The sequence below is a fragment of the Lingula anatina genome, chromosome 1, assembly GCF_051362555.1.
Source record: "Lingula anatina isolate TDL-2025a chromosome 1, LinAna3.0, whole genome shotgun sequence".
Taxonomy (NCBI): domain Eukaryota; kingdom Metazoa; phylum Brachiopoda; class Lingulata; order Lingulida; family Lingulidae; genus Lingula; species Lingula anatina.
The window spans coordinates 62,020,620-62,047,450 of NC_141767.1; the positions used below are offsets into that span (position 1 = coordinate 62,020,620).

At 35.1% G+C, this 26,831-nt stretch overlaps 1 protein-coding gene across 2 annotated transcripts; it reads left to right on the forward strand.

Moving 5' to 3' along the window:
• The first annotated feature begins 446 nt into the window (after positions 1 to 446).
• On the forward strand, positions 447 to 19,534 carry LOC106165712 (tyrosine-protein kinase JAK2). Of its 2 annotated transcripts, XM_013544035.2 has the most exons (22): positions 447 to 735; positions 2,174 to 2,982; positions 3,462 to 3,575; positions 5,791 to 5,948; positions 6,169 to 6,488; positions 6,684 to 6,842; positions 7,538 to 7,665; positions 7,875 to 8,087; positions 8,283 to 8,434; positions 10,877 to 11,015; positions 11,343 to 11,538; positions 12,333 to 12,597; positions 12,808 to 12,940; positions 13,267 to 13,453; positions 13,803 to 13,915; positions 14,311 to 14,483; positions 14,646 to 15,092; positions 15,583 to 15,760; positions 15,917 to 16,124; positions 16,352 to 16,479; positions 17,631 to 17,803; positions 18,017 to 19,534. In XM_013544035.2, exons 2-22 carry the CDS (start codon positions 2,194 to 2,196, stop codon positions 18,366 to 18,368), a joined length of 4,725 nt encoding a protein of 1,574 aa, XP_013399489.2. In that variant the 5' UTR covers positions 447 to 735; positions 2,174 to 2,193; the 3' UTR covers positions 18,369 to 19,534. The 2 variants fall into 2 exon arrangements, with proteins under 2 accessions (XP_013399489.2, XP_086860135.1); XM_087004009.1 differs by lacking the exon at positions 2,174 to 2,982 and having other exon boundaries at positions 464 to 735.
• The last annotated feature ends 7,297 nt before the right edge of the window (positions 19,535 to 26,831 follow it).

The window sequence follows — 26,831 nt, forward strand, 5'->3', positions numbered from 1 at the left end:
TTGCACCTGTATGAATCAGATGGTCTCAGAATTAAATGCTATAACTATACAACTATACAAACAAGGCAGACTTTATGTTACAAACCCCACCCCACGCCGTGGTATGCATAATTGCTTTATTTTTGTTTAATGCACAAAAAAGCAAAATATCTAGTGCCATATCAAATTATGTTGACGATACTCGACTTTACACAAATCTCCGTCTCATGCTTGCTCGAACAGCCTCCTGTTATGGGAATGTACCAATCTGACTTGAATCCACTTGTTTAGACTACCCGGAATCATTAATCATTTTTCTTGATCACATACCGGGTATTAGTATATTATTACTATAATAAGAAATAGTGGAACATTTCCATAGTGTAATATTGGGCCACTGCCACCAGAGACCGTATTTTCACCTGTGGGTATATATCGTAACAATGCAGGGGAGTAAAAGGTGCGGGAGGAATATATGATTGCTGCGGCTCTTCATTGTGTTTGTTGGGGTGCATTCTGTTTAACTGTCATCACTGACTTTATTCGGCGACCCAACAACTGCATCTTTAGCTCTACCAAGGCTTTTCTTGAGTAACAGCACCACCTACAAACAACTTGTTTTTCAAGAAATGCATTGGAAAGGACCGAAGTACGTTCACTTCCTCCATCTACAAGGAATTGAACGGACAGTCACTGAGTGGTGAGGATAGGATTTCTGATTGCTGTGAGTGTGAAAGCGACGTTCCATATCCAAAGGTATTTCACTATTTCAATATTTGGGATTGACGAGGACCTCATTGAGGTTGGACATGATCTGATTTTGACATTTTAGTATGGTACCTTACCGGTACTTCAAGTATCTATTACATGAAACACAGTACTAGTTTAGCAATTGAATTTAAAATTAAACAGGTTTGACTGTTGATGAGGAAATGGACTATCAAGGTGGCTGTATCTAAAAGCTGCTGTACTGGGTAACTTAATTCAGAAGTTTCACATTGTGCATGAACTACAGTAGTTTACTTGAAGAAAACAGCTAATGGTTACATGATAATGATATGTCATTGTTGTTATATTCATTACAGTCGGGTCCCTTCAAGTTCAAATGTTTTTTTTTTTTTTGTTTGTTTGTTTTTTTTGTTTTTTTTTTTTTTTGTTTTTTTGTAGACTTGCCCTTCAAGAAATCAACGGAAAATAGCTCTTTTTCAAATTTGAATGGGCACTGTAGAAAACATATAACAGCTAAAGCTCTCAAATTAAGCACATATGTGTGATATCATGTGAAGAATAAGTTCTGTTAATTTCAATCCAAGCAGTTGAGTACATTTTGAGACAGAGCGCTTTAAATGTGCAGCAAACCGTAACGCTAATCCCTTCAAGATCTCGACGAAAACCGGAAGTGCGTCATGACGTCAATCGTTTGTACTTGGAAACTGCTGGGTGATTTTCCGATGAGAAATATTTCGTGGCTTATACAAATGTTCGGAAAATGTCCATGCAGATAAAAGAAAATTCACTAATCAAAATTGAAACTGCGTAATTACATAGAAAAACATTGTGCATTTCTGACCTCGACTTGTCAGTGTAAACATAGAAGTACTTCTATGGTGTAAACAAAGTGTACTGAACACATCCCAGCAAGCACGTGAATGCCGCATTTGATACTTTGTATCAGACGCTTCATTTTACTTGACAACACAGTGTTTACGATGGGCATGACAGGAAACAATTGGAAAAGAAACTGTTTCCATTTATTTCCATGAAATATGAGTAATATATGAGTAATTTTGCATGACAGCTGTCTACTAGTAGTATGGCCTCAGATAGATCACCAGTAATATGTGGTGTAAAGTTTTGTTGAACAAGTAAGATGGCAGCCCAACATGGAGGCAGATATCACCTTTAGGCAAAAAATTAAAGAACACTTGCATGTTTTACAAAGATGACTTATGTAATAAAATATATTATATTATATTATATTATATTATATTATATTATATTATATTATATTATATTATATATTCACAAATTCATGTACAATTAATACATTCTGTAAACTGCAGTGTTCTTGTGCACACAGAACTGTGAATGTATATGTTGGGTACTAGTAATGTAAAGAGGTTGGTGCTTTTGAGTGAAAGCCTTATACACAAGGCATTTAAAAAATAATAATGTAATGCAAATTGACTTCTAGATTCAAACAGACACAGACCAATGATGCAGGAGGAACAAGGCATTTTCATATCTTTGTACTCAGACTGTCAAGAACATGATTGTTTATCATTTACCACACCTTCAAGGAAATACACAGCAGAGGAGCTATGCTTGATAGCTGCCAAAAAGATTGGACTTTCCCCAATAACATTCCTCTTGTTTGGGCTGGTGACTCCTGATCTTCATCTTTGGTTACCACCAGGAAAGGTTTTGATGGTATCAGATTCTTCAAGACAAGAATACTTGTTTAGATTACGTTTTAAACTTCCATTTAGAGTGGACAGTTCTAATCTCTGGATGCTCATCAGGAGAGACTTGAAAGCATTTCATTATTACTTTCTCCAATGCAGACATGATTTTGTGAACGATGTCCTCAAGACGAGGTATGGAACAACTCTCTCAACCAGTCATAATCTTGGTTTAGCGGTGTTAGATATGTTCAGAGTTGGTGTACAAAATAAAATGACATCAGCTGATCAAGTGTTAGCAAAGTATGGATACAAAATATTCCTCCCACCAAGTTCTCTGGGTGGGTTTAATAAACTGCTTGATAGTGTGAGACTAAAAAAAAATTTCAAAGATGAGCTAGATAAACTTTTTACTGACCAATCTTCTATTCAAGCTCAGAATCTGACAAGTATCAAACATCGTTATCTAAATGGATTGTTTACAAGAGTGGCAGTGTACGGAAGTGAATTCTTGCAGGGAAAAGATCCCAGTGAAAATATATGGGTTGATCCACATCATGAGACTTGCCCGGGCATTTACACTTCAAAATTGATAAACAAGGTTTGTTAAATGTATCTCTTATGTGGATATATAATGACAAAAACACATTATTGTTTATGGAAAGAAATTTCAATGCATTATAAAGAAAGTGATGTCTTGCTATGATGATTCTAGAATTGAATTAGTAAATGGTGCATGCACAGGAATTTAGTCAGGATTTTTAAAAAGGGAGGCCAAATGCATTTTCTTGCCTTGGCAGGCTGTCTAGGCTCCAGGTGCTCCAATAATTTCAATCTGAAAGAAATGGCTGTCCAGAATTGAAATGATGAGTACAAATGCTAACTGGATGGTGACCTGGCTTGTGACCTGTACATGAATCATTTTATTAAATAGTTCATTACTCTGAATGATTTTTTTAGTTGAAATTTGAGTTGACATGATAGTTGACACTTGAGATTTGTACCTTTCTTTCTTTTTTTCTTTTTGAAATTGAAGTTTTTTTATGGAGATGAACTAAACTGATTATTTCCCCTTTGCAGAAAAGTGTCAAAGAGCATCTTTGTAAAATAGAGGACATTGACTTCATATCTGTGGTGCCACAATCTCAACATGATTTTGAAGTTCGCATCCAGTCAAGAAACAGTTCACTTAAGGTGTTGTTCTTTTGTACTTTTTTATTTGGATTTGCTGGAGGTTTGCATGTGCAAAGTTTTTCACTTAAGACAGTGTACTTAGAAAATGGAAATTCTGTAGTACTGGTGCACCATGAAAATCTGACTCTCCTAAAAGGTGTCTCCCCAGTCAGATTTCAAGGATCCTAACATGTACTAGTTTCAGGGGGTTTTACTCTCTTATACAAGTTCTTCACAAATTCACTCCCTACTGTTTAGTTAAGTTAATTCATTGGTTATGTCGAATTAGGAAACTCTCTTACATAATGTTAATTTATCAGTACAGTCTTATAACTAGATGTGAAAAGGGTCTAAATGTGCTCATCTGTTCTCAAAACCCACAGAACTACAAATATACACATCGTCATCCTCATAAATTATTACATTTCAGGGCTCGACATTAGCGCCTGTCCGCCTGTCCGGGACAGGTAAAAATCCAGTTCGGACAGGTGAAGTTGCAGGGTTGGCTGTCCGACGGACAGGTCATGTTTTATAAGAAATTTGGATCAAAAATCTTTAAAAAATCATTTTTTGTTGCATACTATCGTCTTTTTGTCTCTTCCTAGACGGTACTGAAAAGAGTGACCTACTTTTGGCACAAAATACATGCAGTCGCAAAACGAAGTCTGAGTAAACTTACCGCCAAATTATGAAAGTGAACACCCTCCAGAACTTCATCAGACAAAATTTATTCACATATCAGGTTCACTACTGAACATTTATTTAGTTAAAAATCTACGTGCTCTAGTAATAAAGACACTTCCAAAAACAGACACTACACAAGTACTGTGCTGGAGCCAGATTGGACTGGATGAACTGGCTATATCTAGTTAGTTGTCAAGGCAACATACTGCCTCTCAATCAAACACGTCGTATGCTATCTACTCACTATAGAAAGTGAAATCTTTGGGACAGAAGATCTTGTTGAAATGTTGTTTATTTGCCAAAATGTAACCTGAAATTTTGTATGATGCTTTCTTTAATGACTCTAGCATCACCTCTGTTATTTACTGTATAAAATTTAGTGCTGGAATATGATAAATTAACATTGCTCTCACATATCGGTGTGATATTGATGTAAGGAAGAAATTAGTAATAACAAATATGAGAATTAAAAAAAAAAAAGGGGGAACTTTTTTATGCTGATTTAATTTAATTCATATATTTTTAAAAAATCAAACACATGATAACCCCTTAAGAAGTTAAATTGTTAACATAAATATAAGTAAAGTATTATAAAATGAATATTCTTTAATTTTCATTGAACTTTATTCAAATATTATAAAATTTGAATATTTTAATAAAATTAATTTAACAGTTCCCCCTCCCCACTTCCCACTCAGTTTTTTTTTTTTTTTTTTTTTTTTTTTTTTTTTTTTTTTTTTTGTAGCTTTGGTTAAACTTCATGTGAATCTGTTATCAAATTGCAGACTTACAATTAGTAGACCCTGTACCCCTAATCCTAGGAGAAGCCCTGATGTTAAATATCAGACTTATATGCAAGATTAAGACTCCGTTCACATGGAAAGTCTATTTTCTAAAAATCTATTTTCTATTCCCAGTATCTTGTAATCATGGTCCCTGTGCCCTGTATATCCCTAGAATTAATTACAGCTTTGGAAGTAACTGGCTCGCGCCGCCAGTAATTACGCCGCGGGGATATTCAGGGCACAGGGACCGTGATTACAAAATACCGCGAATAGAAAATAGATTTTTAGAAAATAGACTTGTCATGTGAACGGGACCTAAATCTTCAGGAGTTCACAAGTATGAAAAAACAACTTTTTATCTGAACATAAATTCACTTTAAGGTGCATTTTCGGGGCTCATATGATTGAATGTTTTGGTAATATATATATTAATTTAAATGTATGACTTCACATATTAATTGACAAAGTCCAAAGGTATGAATAGAAAAAAAAATTGGTTTTGTGGACAGGTTGGATTGAAAATTGGACAGGTCAAATTTATGAGCACCTGTCCGAAGGACAGGTGCTCATAAAAGTTAGTGTCTAGCCCTGCATTTCAGTAGCTCGGGTTCTTTATGTTGAAGAAAAGTACTAAATTATCAATTATAACTGTTTATGTGTGTTTGTGTGCATGCATGTGCAAGCATGCACAGGTGTGTGATCTAACTGTGAAACTGCTTGCATGCCAGTATAAATTTGTTTCAATTGATTGTTTTTATCTCCATAAGCCCCTGATGTTTGGTAAACAAGAGCAGATGGAATCTTTTGTCAGCTGCGTAGATGGATACTGCCGTCTGATGAAAGACTTCTATTACCACCCTTGTTCAAAGATTACATCCCCGTTATTAGCAGAGATGATGAAGAGCAAATGCCATGGGCCAGTTACGTAAGGATGAACAGCAAATGATAAACTTTTATGTATATGTATATATGTACTAAAAGTGTAGTAGAATATGATTGATAATTTTATGACAGTATATAATACCATCTTATTTTAAAGAAAGGGCTTTGAAAATAAGAAATGCACTTTTTTCCTTGACTAATTAACAAACATTTATATGAAAGATTTGCATATGTTTTATACTAACTGTTTACTTTTAACATAGGCCTGATTGGGCAAAGAAGCAGTTAGAAAAGAGAGAGAACAACACCCCAGGGACATACCTTCTGAAACAGTCATCCCACACATTTGACCAACATACTTTGTTTCTTGTCACACAAGCTAGGATAGTTGTATTTGAGATATCTTTTACTGATGAAGATGGGTACAGGCTTGAAACAGGTGATAATACAGAAAAAGAACCTGCTTTTGAGGATCTAAATGCCCTGCGCAGACATTATCATCTTGCTGGGAGAAAGAAATTGTCTCATCCTACTGAAGGAAGCATTGATTTTGTTTTGAAGACACCACTGATACCAGGGAAAGGTGGGTATTAAATAAGAGTTTTAAGTGTGTGTGCTAGACTTGGTTCATAGTCTTGTTTACATGCTTGTTAAAAGACTGGGTTGGAAACTTGAGACTATAACTTTGAGTTTTGACTTACTATGTGCTGTAGTGTTTTATATTATCAGATATGTTCTCTATTTTAATTATATTCTGTTGAATTTATGCCATCTTCAGACCAGTGCCCTAGTATTCTGCTGTGTGCGCCTTTATTGGATGATGAAGATAAGGAAGAGAAAGAAAAGAAAGATGAATTGCTATACAGCAGAACAAACACTCCCTACCTTGTCTTGGAAACACAAATTAAGAAAAGCGAGATACATGGTAGCAGGGCAGGTCAGTTTATTTGACATGTAAAAAAAATACATATATGAAAAATTTTGGGCCTCAAGTGATTGTGGGTGAACATTATAAAAAGAATGTTTGCATTGTTATAAACCAAAATTTAGACCCATCTAGTAAGTTGGTAATATAAGACATTTAGGAAAAATGGTGTTAATGACCATGACTGTCTAATATGTTCTTGTGTGATTGTTTATTAGTGAATTCATTTTTGCATAATTTATTAATTCCTATAACTAGATTTTTTTTAGTCAACATATTTTTGTACTAGTTTGTATAAACAAAAATGTTCCTTATACATTTGGCTTGGTTGTAAGTTTATGAGGAAAAAAGTGCCTTGACCCAGAACCACTCTTATCATGTGTAAAAGTAGAGAAGCACACAGAGAAGGCAGACCTCTGCCAAGACAGCTCAATTTTTATAATAATGAATAATTGATTAATTAAAGGATCACCACCAAAATGTAATTGGTAGCCAATTTGTGACCTTCCCATAAAGTTTCAACAAAATCTGTCCATCTTTTTGCATAGTGTTGCTAGCAGACAGACAAGTAAAACAAAAATGATAACCACATCAGTAGAAGCGAAAAAAGGTATCTGGCAAGAGCAACCCCCTTAATAGTTTTATCAGCACAAAGGGGACCCACTCCTCTCTGGACTTCAATTTTCCTTATTTATTTCTACTTACAGAACACATTGGTGCTAATCAGATTACCAAGGTGCAGTTTGGGCAGCTATATTTTAAAGGCACAGATTCTTCCAGGTGGAAGGAAGTAGCAATCAAGAGTCTAGCTTCATCTTCACCTAAATTACTGGAGGTAAGTTACCCATTTTACACTACATGGGCTATGATTTTAGCACATCCCAAACAGATCTTAATGTGAAAAAATGTTTATTTACTAGTAAACTTATAGTATGATGAATATTTTATGCATGTCAAGATTTTTTATTCTTGCAAAAAAAAAAAAAAGTAAAATCCTAATAAGAAGTTAAATTGTTTTGGAAAAATTCCTCCATTTTCTTTTAGGCTTTCCAACAGGGTGTAAGCAAGGCATCAGCATGGACAAGTCGTTACATCATCAAAAGCCATGCAATTTGTTTAGATCGTCCTTTCAGAGTCCTGATGGAAGAGGCGCGCATGGGATCTCTTTTAGATCTGCTGAGGAATCGCGAGAAAATATTTTCTCTTTCCCACCTTGTGAATATTGCTGAACAACTAGCAGAAGCACTGATGTATTTGGTAAGGCCTGCTGGGAACTGGTGTAGTAATATTTCACCAAAGCTAAAGTTAAAAGTCAATTGATTAAACAAAACTACGTCTTTTGTTGCTGATACTGTTTTCGGGCCACAGTTTGTTTCAGCAATTTCAGTTTACTTTTTTTGCGAAATGTACTGAAAATATTTCTTTGAAGTTCTAAAAACCTTTTCCTTTCAGGATGAAAATAACTTCACCCATGGAAATATCCGCTGTCGAAATGTTCTTGCTTGCAGTGAAAACACAGATGGTTATGTGATAAAACTTTCAGACCCTGGACTCATTTACTTTTACTCAGGCTTGGCCTCTGACAGTGTCATAAACATAGAAAGGTTAGAAAGCACATTTGTTAACACCATTACTGCCAATCATTATTTTTGGTGTACTTTAAATTTCCTAGGTTTTACAGGGCAAAAAGGACTGATTGGCAATGAAAATCAGCATGATCTAATTTTTTTTATGTACAGACACAGATGTGTCTGTACATATTGCCATCACCTGCGTCTGTCGTCGCCATCGCCGTCCCTGTCGCCGTCCCTGTCGCCGTCGATGTCGCCATCGCCGTCGCCGTGCACTTTCATCGTTAACACGATAAGTGGAAGACAGTTTTACTTTTTGACTTTATATTTACAGAGCTGATAAATATTCATAAAACGCAGGTCAAGTTCGAAAATCAGCATGTTTGGGCAATTATTGTAGAAGTTATGCTGTTTTTTCACTTTTTAGCTTATATGCAACACTGTTAACACATTTCAAGGAAAACTGATAGGCCTGTTGTCATGAAACTCACAGGAGTAATCAATATCACTAAAACGCAGGTCAATTTCGAAAATCAGCATAATTGGGGCATTATTTTAGAAGTTATGCTGTTTTTTCACACTTCCTCAGATTCAATTCTTAGGCATGTTAACAGTCTCATTATTTAACTAATAAGATACGTAAAGGTGTTTGTTTCACATTTCCTGCATCTGTACAACATTGTTAGTTGATTGTGTAAAAATGATGGTAAACTTATTATCATTTATTATGTAATAGAGTTTCAAATATGGAAATAAAACTCATATCATTGCAGTTTGTCAGATTCAATCATTCACGATGTTCAGATTCTCAGAATGGAGGAAATTGGACATTTAACACTGTTCTATTGATATTTTCCCCATCTCATCAATTTTCTTAGTAGATCATATAAAAATGGCAGTAAACTGTTAATTTTGTTTCATGTAACAAAATTGTTAAAAATGGGAAAAAAACCATTTCAGAAGAGTGCTGTCTTGTTTACATTTTGGCATTTTCAAGGTGTGACTTTGAAGTTCCATAGACCTGAAGACCTTTGCTAGTCACATTTTCTGAATATCCATGATACTAATATTTTAATCTTAAAAATTGATGGTCATCACACTGTTAAACATTATGTAATATTGCATCAAAATTTGAAGAAACCCCTATTTTGGGCACTGCTCCCATGATGGCCATTTAAGGAAAACCATGTCACTTACTGTTCTCAAACTGACAGGAAAGAAACATGGGACTAAAATACAGCTTCAGTAGGCAATGCAGTCTGTTTGGTAATTCTTACTGCCAGTTAAACAGTTTTTTGTGAAAATTTAATTTTTCACATATTGGCATTTTCAAGGTGTGACTTTGAAGTTCCACGGGCTTGAAGACCCATGCTAGTCACATTTTCTGAAAATCCATGATACACATATTTTATTATTAAAAATTGACGGTCATTATGCTGTTAACCATTATGTAATATGGCATCAGAATAGAAGAAAACACAATTTTGGGTGATGCTGCCATGATGACCATTATGGGAAAACCATGTTACTTATGATTGCCAAACTTTCAAAAAAGAAATACAGGACTAAGATGCAGCCTGAGTTGGAAAAGCAGTCTAATTGGCTTCTTTTTCTGGAACTTGTACATTTTCAAAGTGTGAACTTGTTACACATTTTACTTACATTGGTATTACCTGTTGAGCATAATTAAAATTTGATGTTGAATTTGCAGTTTAACATTATGTACTTCTGCATCAGAATTGACAGTAGCCTATTTTGTACATAGTTATTTCCTGTTTTTTGTCTGTACATTTGACAGCTTTGCTGCCTTGTTATTTATTACTTATTATTAAAATTTCTTATTATTTTTTTAAGATACCAAGATTTTTTTCATAGGTTATTGTGACATCTGCCCAGTAATTGCAATTGTATTTTTGTTTTATTTGAAATTTGCTAATGGGCTTTGTTTTGTGAAAAGGTAGGTTGAGTTTAAAAAAAAATAGGCATGGTAATGGATAATTTTCACAAAAGTTATTGGCATATTTTGTTGTGTTTTGCAATCCTGTTGTCCAGTGTTTTACTTTATCTATTATATTGTGCTTTGTAAGGAGTTGTTACATGTTACAATTGTTACAGAATTGTATTTTATTTTGTTTTCGGCTACCAGAAGTAACCTTTTCCAATTTTGCATTATTTATTTATTTATTTATTTATTTATTTATTGAAAGTGAACTAAAGAACTGAACCTGCACTCTCGGTTTAGATTGAGAACTTGTGTAAAAATATGTTTTGTTCATAATGTCACAGATGATACTGTTAACAATGACAAGTTGGATATTTTTTCAATGTTTTCTGAAATGTGCCTGTTTCTTTTTAAAGGAAGCAATGTGAATAACATTTTCCTTTTAATTACTTATATACTGCCTATATTTAGTTATGATTAATTTTGAAAATTGTAGCCGGAATGGCTTTGTTATATTTTCCATTGATTTGCAGGTTACCATGGTTGGCACCAGAGCTGCACAACAATTTTCATGCCTTCAATATTGAGTCCGATGTGTTTGCTTTTGGTGTGACACTGTGGGAGATTTTATCAGTAGGTGCTAGGCCCTTGGAATCTGAATCTGCAGAAATGGTATGTGCTGATTGAAATAAATATTCACTGATTTTTAAACATAAGTTTAGAAGAATCTGCCTGGTGAGCCTTGGAAATTAAAAAAAAAGAAGCACACAGAGAGGTGCATGAACAGTTAGACAGATGGACAGATAAAGAAAAGCTAGTTGTCTCATTATTTCCACTACTTGATGGTGGTTAAAATGGTTGTACCAGTATATATATAACAGTGATTAACAACAAATTTTGTTCTCTTGTCTAAGCCTGTTAAATTACTGTGAACATGACACTAATTGTAACCTGCCTTTGGCATGAAAACTTAATTATCATCTATTATTGTGTCTCCAGACTCAAGTCTTCTTCAGCAGTGGAACAACCCTTCCCATTCCAAAGTGTTGTAAGCCATGCATGACTGACAGAGAAGAGATTGCAGATACAAAACGGAGTCTACATGTATTGGTAAATGAGTGCACCAGAGCTGTTGCTAGTGAGAGGAAGCCAACGAAGTCAATTCTGAGAGACATTAGACAGATGCAGCTCAATGGTTTGTAATTGCATTTAAGCTATTTAAATGTTATCTTAATGTTTGATGAATGTATGTAGACTCATAAACATGATAAGATAATAAAACTTGACGCGTGAGAAAAGCCCAAGCAGTAGGTCATATATTTTCCAGTTTACATGTGAAGAGGCACGTGAAAGCTAAGTAAAATTTATATAATTAAAAAAAATATTAAGTATTTTTGCTTAGCTTGGACCGCATTCACAACAAGTTGAGCCATGGCTCTACAAATCCACGAACTAAATATGGCGGACGTACATGAAAGAAAAAACGCCTAATCTTTTAATAGTCTCTCTGCCTCTCACACGCCTCCCCATGTGTCGTCCCAATGGAGCCGAGATTTAATGCCTGTACCCCGCAAGGATGACGCATGGGGAGGCGTGTGAGAGGCGGAGAGACTATTAAAAGATTAGGCGGTTTTTCTTTCATGTATGTCCGCCATATTTAGTTCGTGGATTTGTAGAGCCATGGCTCAACTCGTTGTGAATGCGGTCTTAGACCACATTTTAACTCTCCATGAGATATTATTATAAAATGATTTTAGTTCAATATAGGATGGATATGCCATAGATGGGAAAATGTAATTGTTTATGTATTTCTGCAAATTTTCTCACCTTCCTTGAGAAGCATTTCTCATAGGTGTTAAATTGATGCCAGTATCTGTATGATACAGTGCATTCAAGTTAATGAAAACTCTCATTTTGACAGAGCACCTCATAGTTAAGAAATTGTATCAAATCACTTTGTAAATCAGTCATTTGATATTTGTTTTGCAGTACATCACAGGCATGACACTATGTTGTATGCAGTTATCAATGAAGATTCTGACCATGGTTATATGAACACAGATGACAGGTCTATCAGTACAGATAGACAGTGGTGTAAACTGATTCTGGATGAGCTGAGCCAAGAGGCAGCAGATGTGGCCAAACCTTTGAAAAGACCACCTACCAGACAGCTTGTCATACCACCAAGGGTTGGAAGTAGAGAGCCGCAATTACCGAAAGCAGTGCCTAGGCATACCACAAATGATAACTCTAGGTGAGTAATTTGAGTAAAGAAAATCCTTTTGACCTTTTATAAAGATTTTTTTCAAAAGTTACAAATTATTCCCTTGTTCCAATTTTTTTTTTTTTTTTTTTTTGGGGGGGGGGGGGGTGGAAGATGGAGATTTGTAGACTGGTAAATCCCCTTGTTGTGAACACAAGCAGACTCTCACAATATATTTAAGTGATGTTATTTGAGTTTTAGTGATGACCTGGTGGATGGCAGTGCACACCCAGTCATATTTATGTCCCAGAGACCGTTGCCTCCTACCCCAGGAACATTAAGAAAGCTGAAATGGAAGGACCTGATCATTGATAGAACTAAAGTTCTGGGTGCTGTAAGTATATTTATGAAAAAAAGTGAATAAAAAATAATAAGTGTTTTATTTTTTTTTAATTGTAACCAGTTTTGATAGTTTTAATGTAGAAATTATTAAGCTGAGCTTGTGATTTGCTTTTTTTGGAAATATTGGTAATGTTAAAATATTTACGTGAATACAATAAGTTGATTATGTAGATTTAGAATCATGTTTTGTGACAACTTGTTTTTATTTGTATAAATATTTGAAGCAAATATTGATAAAGTAAGATGAATGGGCCATTGAAATATATGCTAGGTGTGAGTCTGGTCAATCATTTTTTTTTTCTTTTTTCTTATATACAGGGTCATTATGGATGTGTATACCTGGGCAGATACAAACCTGAAAATAGGATGGTTGCTGTAAAGCAATTGAAGGATGACCAAAAAGATTATGAGGCTTTTTTTCATGAAATGAAAATAATGAACAAACTAAATCACCCAAATGTGGTCAACATGATTGGGGCCACTAGAGATTCAAAAGATGCACATGGTTTGTTTCTTTTTTATTTACAGTCCAAAGATTATAGAAGCATACTTTTTAACATAACATTTTTTAAAAATCTCAATGCCAAGTTTTGGAAAAGAAATTTTAAATCAAGAATGTTTTATGTAAATGTGTTAGCTGTTGACAAAAAGTTTATATATTGGCATTACGTCCCCCACTTTGCTTTACAAATATATACCAACTTGGCCACCAGAGTGCAAAATTTTTAGTTGGTCAGGGATTTTTATGGTAAAATTTTAGGCTGCCTTGTATTTTCTCCTTGTGTCAGTTTTAGATTTTGCATTGATATAGAATTTTGTTTAATATATTGTGATTTTGTAAATATGCCTTTCAGATGAAATCTATTTGGTTATGGAGTTTGTAGGAAATGGGACAGTCATGAAGTACATAGAACAGCGGAAGCCTGATGATCATCAGTTAACAAAATTGTCAAGAGACATTGCTGAGGTAGGCTCTTCATGGTTGCAACATGCCCTGCGAGTTATTATAGAATGCTTGCAATTACATAAAAGATATTTCTGATCATTCGTGATCATCATGGCAAGATACTGTATAAATTATGCTATAAAAACCATGGTGTTAAAGTTATTCATTGAAAATGTCAACTCCTTAACAATCCACCAAATCTTTTAAACAAAGTCAAGTAAAATATGTGTAGTTCTCTTGCTGTTAAATTGATTATGAATAGTTTAATTCAGTGCATGTTTTGTGAGGCTAATAAAACAAATGTTAAGTTAAGCAATTCCATTGCTGTAAAAGTCATTGTTACTTTACTGATACCGACTTGGATTACTGTTTAATTGCTGTCTGCTTGTTCTATACCTTCCATTTTACATCTTCAGGGCATGGCTTATTTAGGTTCTTTTGGAATTGTCCATCGTGATCTGGCAGCACGTAATGTATTGGTAACCTTTGACCATCGAGCAAAGATCAGTGATTTTGGACTTTCAAGAGCACTGGATGACAATGTCTATTACACAATGAGGCGGACTAAAGGAGATTTTCCGATATTCTGGTACAGTGGATATGGGGTTATAATAAAACAACATTTGTCAATAATCCAAAAGAATTTTGTATACAAAGAATATTGTAGTCCTTTCCTGTACCAATGTTATGTCTGTTATTTCCTCTGAAGAAACCATTAAAAAAATTTCAAAGTAGTCCATGCATATTACAGGTGGGCCCCAGAGTGCATCCAGTTTCATAGATTCACAACCCGGTCAGATGTGTGGAGTTATGGTATGGTTTTGTGGGAGTTATTTACAAGGGGAACAAACAGTGTAAGAAGGAATATGGAGAGAGAAATAAGAACAAGAGCAAGTCAAAGAAAAATGCAACCTGTGGAGACATTTTTGTTAATGCTGCATGAAGGATGGCATCTTCCACTCCCTGAAGTTTGGCCCTTAGAAATTAGAGAGATAATCCAGAGTTGCTGGCAAATCAACAAGGAAGACAGACCTTTGTTTATAAACATCAGGGAAAGACTGGAAGAATATCTGAAAGAAGACTCCCCTGCTATATTGTTGTCTTCACAAATGGACCTCCCCTCCCCCACCCACAGTACAGATGGGAGCAGGCAGTTGTTGCTGCCACCTTCTTCTCCAGACAGCATTAGAGATAGCAGGTATTTTTCTTGAGTTAGTTTGACATGTCAGAGTTTTAGCCTAGCACTAAAATGAAACCTAGGCATTAAGAATAGAATATGGAATATGTGAGTAAAAAATTTGTTAGACCATGGTCACACTGAAATTGATGATATGTTACATATTATGGGTGTTAAAATATCAATCTTCACTTGACCAATAAAGTTTGGAAACACTTTTATTTTGAATAATTATAAAGTAACCATATGAGCTGAGGTAAATAGTTTAACCAAATTATGATGAATAATGCACCCACCATAAGTTATCTTTTTATATACAGTGAAGATTTTCCCACTACATTACATAGTTTTTTCATTACTGAAAAACAATTTCATGTTTCCAAACTATTTTTTGGTTGAGTGTATATTTGTATGTATCTGTGGGCGTTAAAATACTAATATTATATTTGACTGTATGAATCTGAGTTTTTTTCTGCTGTCTTTACATAATGCCTTGACTAATTTTTTTCAGTGCAGAGAATTACAACAGCACCAATACCACAACTACAACTCTCGGTGATGTAAGCTGTATTGAGTTTCCAATTGATGTGAACAGGCTTATTGCTCGTCCCTTACCACCAGAGCCATCTTGCCAGCCAGTCAAAGAATTTGACTATAGTGAATTGAAACTAGAACGTAGACTTGGCCAGGTGAGTCAGTCTCTCTCTTTCTCTCTTACACACACACACACACACACACACACACACACACACACACACACACACACACAATTTTGATTGTTTTATTTATTTATCCTTCCTTAAGAATATCTAATCGTGTCAGTGTTTTTTTTCTTCTTTTTACAGGGCCACTATGGGGAAGTGTTTAAAGCGAGCTGTTCACCAGACCTTGGGTTTGATGTAGTGGCTGTTAAAAGGTTACAGGTGGAAGTGGAAAAGCAAAGCAGCATGGAAAGGGAGTTCCAGCATGAGGTGAACATGATGAGCAGACTGAATCATGAATGTATTGTTAGAATACTGGGGACAGCCAAGCAGTCACCGCGGGAAGGAATTGGTAGGAGGAAAATATTGTAATGCTAATGTTATGATATTCATCTGAAACCTAAATTTTGCTTTTTAAGATTTGGCATTTTTTACAAAAGATGTTTTTATTTTATTTGTTATTTCAGTTTTATAAATAAAAGAACTGTATAACACTTGTAAGATGTTTTAATTTCTCTGAAAAAAAATGGGTCATTTCACTGCTCCAGTTGTTGAAATGTTCTGAATATTTGTTTGCAGGTTCTGGCAGAGAATTGTGGATTGTAATGGAGTATGTTTCTCATGGTGATCTGAAAAACTACATTTCTAATTCCTCTTCCACTCTGAGAGATCTTGATCGCATCAGACTGGCTAGGGACATCGCAGAGGTGGGTAATTCATTCAGCTTGGGTAATAATGCCTTATTTTTAGTGGCTTAGGCCACACTTTTTTATTTTTATGGATGCCATCCTCTGCGGACCCCAAAATCGGTGCGAGAGGGTGAAAAAAAAAAAAAAACAGTCCAAAAAATAAAAAAATCTGTTTAAGTAAAGGAATGCTGTCAGTACACAGCTGGAAACACAAATTTACCACAGAAACACGTATCAAACTAACAATATGTCTTTATCCATGCTCTCAGAATATTAAAGCATTATGAACACTTAAGAGAAATGTTTAAAAAATATTAATACTACTAAATCGATTAAAGGTTATTTCAGTGGATGCCATTTTGTCTACTTCGACTCAAACTGTCGGGTGGCCTGTCCGACCTAAGCTTCAGCCCACCAAATACCTCAGCGCCCTTGTCAACCCTTTTTTCGCTACAAAAAAACCTGGTATGTGTTGCTTTAGACAGAATGTCACTGAAATTTTCCGGGCGATAATCGCTGGCCACCACCAGCCTTTTGTATAATTGTAAAAGGTTATATTTCCATGCTCAATATCAACGGCATACCAATCCAAAACAACGACTCCTGTTCTCTTTATGACTTTAAATTGTTGTGCAATTTGAAAGTAATCCTAGAGATGAATTTGACGGCAAAGCGGACGTGGTGATAATACGCATTTGCAGAAAACGCATTTTCCGGCAAATTCAATAAAGACGTTTCCGACAACCGACTTCGTTGGGGGTGGTGTTTTTTTTTTTTTTTTTTTTTTTGAGAACGGACGAAAATCGGTGCGCGCGCAGGATGTCATCCATAAAAATAAAAAAGTGTGGCCTTATTTATAAAATTTGTTTCACAGGCCCATGGGCAAGAGAGGTTCAGGGGATTCAAGTGAACCCCCTTTTAAGCTAGGAAAACTATGTTTGAATTGATATTCGATGTATATGTATTCTATACCATTATGGACAAAAGGTCCATGAGATCACACAAAGAACCCCATGTGAAATTGCTGTTTACAGGCCTCTTTCATAAATGAGAAAGAAAGAAAAATAAGAAAAAGAGTATCTTTCTAGGTAAGACCATGTAAAAGGAATCAAATTTTCAAGTGTATGCAACAATATAAATAAGAGACAGGAATGCAATTCTCTTCACAGGGTATGCAGTACCTACATGTCAGCAGGATTATACACCGTGATTTAGCAGCTAGGAATGTGCTGGTTACATTTGACCAGAGGGCTAAAATTACTGACTTTGGCTTGTCAAGACAGAGAGAGGAGTCCGTCTATTACTATGTTGCCAAGTCCAACAGGGCTGTCAATCCCTACTGGTAATAACACCTAGCTAGTACATTTAGTATGTGTTTATAGCAAGTAGTGGTAATGGCATCTGTTGATTAGATACCTGTTCATTTATCAAAAAAAAAAAAAAAAGGAACCAGCATGTTCTTCCTTTTAAAGTTGGTTTTTCATCCTGTTTTTCACTGGATCATTGTTACGCCTTAGAAACTATAACATTATTTGTTGACTTATTCCATATTCAGGTACAGTCCAGAAGGGATAGATCCACATAATCCCAGATTTGCCTCCCGGTCAGATGTATGGAGCTTTGGTGTGGTGCTCTGGGAAATATTTAGCGTTCATGATGTCATAGACACATATGACTCAGAAATATTACGCCAGAAGCTGGTTCCTGATGTGGAAAACAAGAATACTGTGGTTGGATTAAGACTACTGCTTGGAAAAAAATGGCGACTGCCTATTCAACCACAGTGGCCAGAAGAAATTAAAAAATTGATGCAAGATTGTTGGAGGTATGAAAGAAAAGAGCGCCCCCATTTTGACCAGATCAAGGAATCTTTGGAAGACCTCGTTTCTAAATTATATTTGGTTTAAAAGGGCCTTGTACAAAACAGTTCCTGTTTAGCATGCTGTTATATGTATGCACCTGTTACATATTGTGCTTGTTTAAGTAGAATTTGGCATGCTTTTTTAAAGGTAAATGTCTAGTTTTTTATTATAGTTTAAATTACCTTTGTTGCCTATTTTACTTTCATAATGCCCAGTAGCATTGCTGGTGTACTAGTGTTAAGATTGTGTTTGACCATACATTATTGCATTTAATTCTGATGTTAATCAAAGTTTTAAATGTTCAAACCTGGGGCATATTTTAAGCATTTTATTTGTTAAGACAGGTGCAATATTTTTCATATTCAAGATATTGAATTTGTTCTCGACCACAGCTGTTAAAACTTGCTTATGCTGTAATGAGAAATCTTAAGAAATATTATTTACACTGTACATTGAATTAGTGCTGATACCTGGAAAATACACTGTTTTTTTCCATTAAAAAATTAGCACTTATTAAGGAATTCATCATTTTTGTCTTACATTAATTTTTTTTCAGTTTTTCAATGCAGATACATGTATGCAGATAGATGTGTTTTTTTTTTTTTCAAGAAAGATTTAAAACGACTATAGTAATTGTCTAGGAAGAAAACATGTTTTGTCTATTTGGAAATGATTTGCTTTTTCATCATTGCTACATGAGAGACAGTGAAAAGCCTATAACAGCTAAGTATCTAATAGTAGTAGTGCTTTGAATATTTAAGGTAAGAAAATTGTAGTTATTGCTAAAATTATTGATTAAAACTGTAAAATGTCAAAGTATTACTATTACTAATTATTTTTCTATATTAATTAAATGAGGTAACAGATTGATGTAAGTTTTTTTATAATTGATACAGATGATTAAAAACAAATATATCACAGACAACATGGGCTGAAATATCTTGATTAGTTAAGCAAGAGGCCGTTTATAAGACATTATTATTAATTAAAACACTATTATTATTATTATATAAAGTTTAGTGCCATATTTTGGATTGTGAAACTATTTCACAAGAAAAAAAAGAAGTGGAATAGAATGGATTAAATGTTTCTTGTCAGTTTCAAATTCAAAGTATTTTTGTTAATTGTTACTTAGAAACTCTGACAATTGGTAATATATTTATAAATATTGCATTTTCTGGATAATAAAGAAAATTAAGTGTTGATTTAAATTTACAGGGCTTGTCATTATATAGCATTCAGTACATGCTAGTAACATGCTAGTGACAAAATAAAATAAAAACTAGGAAGATTGCTTGATGCTCCAAAGGAGGTCATATCCTCCTACTAATAACGGTTCCCCAGCCATAGTTGCCAATTATAAACTCACGCAACTGTTTTGAATAACAGCATATTCACACATATTTGAAAACAGATTTTTTTTTATTTTAGTAAAACTACACAGGTCACTTATCTGACTTTATTCAAACTGATGCACCATTTGCTTTTTGCTCGCTCTGGATGAATTACACACCCGTTGTACACGACTTCTGTTCTACTTCAGGAGATGCAGAGCTGTAGAACATTCTGTACTCTCACCTAGTCTGCCCATTCTACAGCTATACTTTCTAGACCTGGATTATGTGAGAAACAAGATGTTCTGTAAATTTTCCTGATCGAAACGTTTAAAACAACCCCATATCATTAAAGGATATACATTGTAAGCAGTTCTTGAAAAAATGAATGAACAATAGGTTCTGATACACAACATATTTAACTGAAAAGATTTATTAGACAAGAAGAGATTTTAATATAATTTGATTTAAAAATAATTACAATCGCCACCTTTTCTACGTAGATGCATCTTAGTTTACCTTTAGAGAATTAGTTGTAGAATTGAGTTTTGTCTTACACAGTTTACTGACGTAAATGTGACATCTCATAAATAAGAAATAGTAAATGATACAAAATGAACAAAGATAAATATTGATATGATATTTCGACATTTGAAATGTGATATACATACATTATAAAGCATACCCTTAAATCATACGTGTACAGATACTACTAATATCAATCGAGTGTCAGAGTAACTGAGAGAAATTGAAGGGAACTGAGAATATTTTCGCCAAATTTTATGTGAGGCAAACATGTTTACTAAGTGAATTTGCTCGCGGCTTCGAATATCATCTAAGAAATAAAATGACTGAAAGGCCTACCCGGTAAATCGACATGTTTGCTATAGTAAATTTCTGCTTCATTTTATAGCAACCTTACTAGTAAACTTTATCCTATAAGAATACAGGCCAACATAATATGAAAACAAATTGATTTTAAGAATTTTTGAAATCCAAATACCACCCTTTTAATTTATAGAAACAATAGTAACATACTAAACGTCGTTAACTAAAATGAAGTAGCATAAACGTCGTGTCATTTTTTTTATTTAACTTGATTAAGTAAGCAGAAATACATTTATACTACTTAAAAAAAATTAACATTCCTTTTTATCATGGATGTATATATTTAAAGAAAGCGTAGTCCTACTTAACCATAACTTCACACAGGTAAATGGATAATAATCTTAGAAAAATTCTTTAATGTCCACAGAGTCCTTCATATTGGCGCAGTGGCAAACTGGTTAACTGGATAAACGCCTAAATCATGCTTTGAGATAAGGTTTAGGTTAGCAGCGCCAAACATGACACTAACAACATCATCCAAATTAAACCTTTACCAATACCGCCACAATTCTTTGAATCTGAGGGCTTAGCGCTGGCTTTTTCCTGTACAGGAGTCGTGGCTTCATCAGGACAAGGACACTTCGATCCTGGGCGTATCCGGACAGGCCCCCCTTGAACGTGAATAGTCACATCCTTCAGAGCGTGTACAATGTCAGTCTTGAGACGCTGGATCATCTGAAGACCTTCGTTGTAATCAGCCAAAACTGCCGTGAATCTGACGAGTCCATAAACCGAAATGACATCTCTGCCCATCTGCTCGTCTTTTATTTCCGTGCAGTTTATCAGAGGTCCAGTCCATCCTACCAACTTCATATGCTCCTTCAGCTGTCTGTTACGTATCAGGCTACTACATGCAAACTGGTTATTCAGGCGCCAATTCACGGGTTCAAATTCAAGGAAAATGTCATATTGGAGCTTCGTGAGGTTGTACAAAATGGCCCGACAGTTCTGACCATCAAAGACGAAACCAAGAGGACAGATTATCGGTTGTACTGTTGGCTGAAATATATCAAAGACGTTGGCCATTCATTTTAATTATCGCTCGAGTGGAGTGTGTGTGTGTGTGTGGTGGGGTGGGGTGATTAGCATTATGCTATTTTAAGCATTTTACACAGCCTTAGTGGTGAAAAATTGACGTGAAAGTTTCTTATAAAAATTTATTATTGTTTTGAATGGTGCCTATGCCAGTGTTGAAGTACTTATAACTCTGCTGGGTTTCATCTTCACGAAATCTGTATTGCTAGCCTAAAGAGAGTGGCAATAACAATTTTTTTTTTTTTTTTTTTTTTTTTTTTTTTGTCACTTTGGTCGTTGATAAGTGAAATGTGCGCAAGTCACTTCCTATTATCAGAAGTGACGCTCTAAATTTGGATATGATAGAAAACTAGGCCCTTTCTTTCGAACATTCTAATTTCTTATTTTAATCAAGCGCAAATGTACAGCTTCAAGATGCACATTGTTTTTTATCTTTAAAAATCGGACAAAGACCAGTAAAAGAATAGTAAAAGGGATTTGCGTATTACTTCTGACAAAATTAATGAGTTTGGGGTCCATTATGTGCCGTTTGAGCTCGCAGATTTATTCAAAATCTAAAACTTTTTGCAAATTATGTAAATGTTTCATGCATAACATTTTTACCATTTAAGATACAAAAATAACAAAGGGCAAACTTTGTAAACTGGAGTAGTTTTAGCCGTAATTTTAAGACTGAAAAGTACTAATATTTATTTTTATGTGAAATGTGATGTTCGCAACACAACCTGATAATCACATCGGAGACACTGAAAACGTCTGAAAGGTTTAACAAAATTTCAGTCATCTTTTCCTTTGAGTATATTGTTTTGTTAGAATATCTTACTATTTTTACAGTAATCTAGAGGGGATAGAGGGACTTAAATGTACTGCGACAAGCTAGTTTACGCAGAATACATGTACGACCTAGTCTGAATGTACGGGCACGTGTAAACGTAGCTAAGATACACAGCTGACACTCATTATATAAACACCCGCGCACATATGCACACACACACAACACACACACACACACACACACAAGTCAAATTTAAACAGCTGCGATCAGGTATTACCGGTAGCCTGAGTGTGGAAACACTGCTCTCCTCATCAGCATGATCTCCAGTGAACAAAAAGGCGCTAAAGCTCATTCCGAGGAATCCAAACTGACTCGAATCTAATGACGTCTCCCCTGCGGAATCATCTAAAACGGCACAAAAATCTATGTCATCCTACAGCAGCAACTGATAATTGTTCTTTTAGCAACATGGTTCAGTTAACTGTCTACATGTAGAAAGGGCCTGGGAACCTCAATGATCGTTTTTGGGGCGAAAATTATAATTTACGAGATTCCATCTTATCCTCAATGGTTTTCCACTATTTGCCCACCATCACCTGTCTAGTTCTAAAATAAGAAATACACAATGGACATCGGTTTATAATACTACTTCTTTTCTTCACTTGGTTTCAGCTGAAAGAATGGTTATCAAATCGTATAAAAAACCCACATTATTTGTAAATGAAGAAATATATGTGTACCTAGGGGTGAAAGCAAAGCCTTCATGAAAACTAAGTATAATGGAAAGCTTGAGGATAACAAAATGCCCTAAAATATTAAATTTGCTCTTCGTCCATTTGACATTTTTTAAAATGTTAAGGCTTACACGTTTTTTCGGCTTACACAGTTGTTGGATTACAAAGTTTTTGGCCTCTTTGCAACCCCACAAACTGAAATGTGTGCACTATTTGTTTGGAAATTATATTTCAGGCGTACACATTACGTTAATATCATTAATCAACACTATTCAATGTTTATCACTAACCCGCTTCATTTCTTTTTAGAGTGTAGCCTAATTCAATAAATGGGATCAAATTTCGAACATCATGCTCGAGTTATTATTTAAATCGGTTTAGATCAAGAAGACATAACGGAAGTGCGTTATTGAGCCTACGTTAATAAGCCTAGCAGAGGTCATACCAAGGAATCATCAAGGAGTAGTTGAAAGGTTTTTGATGAATAACATTGCAAAGTCTCCCATCAGTATTATAAGACTTCTTTATTTTGATTTTTACCTTAATCCCGTTTCCATAAGTAAAATGTAATATAAAATATTTGTATAGCATGATATATTAGAAATGTTTCTTAATGCAATGGGATTTTTCTTTTAGCCTTCTCCTATCATAATATTGGGAAAGCTCGGATTAAACCGAGATGGTAACCTCCGACAATTTATAGTCAGTCCTCGAGATAGGTGTTAGAGAAGTTATTTTTTCTGTTGCATTTTGGAAGATCTAACTATGAGTAAAAGCATGCAAGTTTGAGAATAAAAGGTACTTTTTGTATCCTCAAACTATTATTTTCTCTCTAACAATTTTGGTATTGCTAATAAAGTGTGGATCTTGTCTTACCTGAACAACGGCTCACACCTGTGTGACACATAAGGCAGTGGTAGTTCTTGAATACTGAGATGTCCCACCTATTTATATAAAGAACGGGGTTGGTGTACGAAAGGCATGCATCTTTCAGTGGAGAGTCTAATGGATATGGATATGAAGCACGTTGCATGCTGCCATTAACGAAAGTATAAGAACAAGGCTCTGAAGTTTCATCCTCGCTCGCGATACAGGTTCTTAGTTGCCATTCTTTGTGTGCAGCGAAATGCCCGGTACACCTATCATTTGCTAATGTCTTTTTTAGGATACACGAAGAGGATGTACATTGCAAAAAAGGTTCGAACCGCTGGTTACTACAAACTATTTCGAACCCCCAAGGCACCAGGCCGTTCTTGATACCGTGGCACAGTGCGCAGTATTTGTTACTGTAAGTCAAAAATGTCTTTGGGTCGGTAACTGGCTGGTACTGGGATAAGTCTTCAATTTGGATGATACCGGAAGAATTAGAGCATTTCAAACGGTCCATGTCATTAAGCCAAGTGGAAGGACATTGGTCCACCATCCAGAAACTCAATTCCGAGTGCAAAAAACGCGTCTGACGCAGTTTAGGGCTATTTCTGCAAGAGGACATTTGCCGAATAGAACGAAAGTCGGGTTCCTCAAAACGACCCTGGTGGTCTCCATCCAACTGCGTTTTGTTATATTTCGAGACGGGAAAACTTCTGAAAGGGGTCGCTGGTGAGTGAAGTTGGGTTTTGTTAACCGCATTCTGTGTTTGGTTACTGACAGAAACAGAACGTAACGCAGAATGGGCCGCACTGTCACCGACAGACATTCTGGTGGAAGCCACGCATATCTGTGTTGGGTCCAAGGCGCCGTGGCAGCAATCGTCGAAGATGTGGCAAAGAAAGTCACAGTGACAGTGAACTTTAAAGTAAAAGATTTTGTAACCGCTTGTGCTTTGCCCACACACCCATTTATAAGGCTGGAGAGTAAGTTCTAGACCACTTGGTGAAGTTTCCTCGTGATCAACTTGATTCTCCGCAGCACTGGCTGTGGAGCCTGCAATAAGCAGCATCGCCAAGCGTAGACATGAATTCATTGTGTTTCTGGCGAGCTGTCTCCACAAAGCAAAAGAACGTCAGGAGAAGTGGCGCAATCTGAATTGTGTTACAAAATTTATAATGCTAGGAGAATGTTATGAAAGTCGTGATAATTATATACATTGCACCTAACCCAACTGAAATTACTAGATTATATTACTTTTTCTGCTAAAGACTAATAATTTAACTGGTCACTGATGATTTTTCATTGCGTCCAATATATGGACATAATGAAGGACGCAAGCAGTGTTAAATAGATTCTTATTGGAATATGTTATGTGTATGTAAAAACTATTTCATACATTTCAATTATCACCATTCTTCTACAATATAAAACATAGATGATAAACATCGAAAGTACCTATCAAATACAGAGATACTGAAAATCTATCTTGATGGATGCTGTAAATGTGATGCCTAATATCGGGCGTTTAAATTTCTCCGATTTTACAATAATTTTGTTATGTTTGTAGATACAACCAGCAACTTTTTTCATTTAATAATGAACAATAGCCCACGTTATTAGACCTTTTTACCCAAAACACATTTGGTTTAAGAGGGACTTTGTGTGAAACAGTGTCTGTTTTTCACGCTGTTATATACTAGGCAGTTGTCATATTTTTTACTTATTAAAGCTAAGATAAGATAATTACTCAGCGAAAAAATATATACAATATACAATATCAGGAATAAATTGTCCGTTGTATTATAAACTGTAAAACTAGTCAGAAAAAAGTAATTTTAAGACTGTCATATATGATAATTTATTAAACACAAGCTGGAATGTTTTGTACCCTTAGCTTTTGGGCACTGCTGCCATAATGACCGTAGAAGGAAAACCATGTTACTTATGATTCTCAAACTTACTGAAAAGATTCATAGGACTGAAAATGCAGCTTGAGTTGGAAAACCAGTCTGACTGCATTCAATTCTCTTCTGGAAGCAATGCAGTTCTTTTTGAAGTTTTCATTTTTCATATATTGGCATTTTGTGGGAGTTCGTTAAAATTCACCCATTTCTGGTAAAAACTTTCAATTTCCTTACACGTATATTTGCCTTTTTCAAAATTTTCATGGTGTTATCTCTCCTCCTGCATTTGCCATGGTTTTTTATCAAGGTGAACTTCCATAAACTTCTATTTCATAATGGTTTTTAATGAATATTGCGGCTATTTATTATTCTAATATAAGCTTTACCGACGATAACAAACTGAAATTGAGAAAGTAATAAAAGCTGTGGCAAGACTTAACATTGCATCCAATCAAAATGAAATTACTACATTAGGCGACTACATGTATATCTACTTAAGACGAACAATAATTTCTACTTAACTGGTCACTGATGATTTTTCATTACTTTCAACACATGAGGAACGCTAAGTAGATTCTTATGAGCACCACTCAAACCAATTGATGCTAGAATGATCTATGTAAAAATGTTATTTCATACCTGTCGCCCTTTTGTGAGATATACATATACGGGGGCGTGAGGGGGGGAACAAAAGTATTGCACCATTTTAATGAAGGTAAACAACGACTAGGTTTGTTAGATTTTTCAATGAGTATTTTATTGAAAACTGGTAATGTCAAGTTAGTATCTTTACTACAGGTTTACAGACCAATGCTTTGTCCGTACACCACGCATGTTATTATGACAGTATTAATATTTTGCAGGATATCCACCTGATCTCAATATGGCCACCATACTTCTGGACAAAGACTGATAACTGTTCAGTAATTTCCTGGGGGCTACGTTGGCCCAGGCTCTCTAGACATTTT

Coding starts and splice junctions, on each gene's coding strand:
- LOC106165712 (XM_013544035.2), top strand. CDS start 2,194: ATGATGCAGGAGGAACAAGGCATTTTCATATCTTTGTACTCAGACTGT. Junction 2,983..3,461: donor CTTCAAAATTGATAAACAAG/GTTTGTTAAATG, acceptor TCCCCTTTGCAG/AAAAGTGTCAAAGAGCATCT. Junction 15,093..15,582: donor GACAGCATTAGAGATAGCAG/GTATTTTTCTTG, acceptor AATTTTTTTCAG/TGCAGAGAATTACAACAGCA.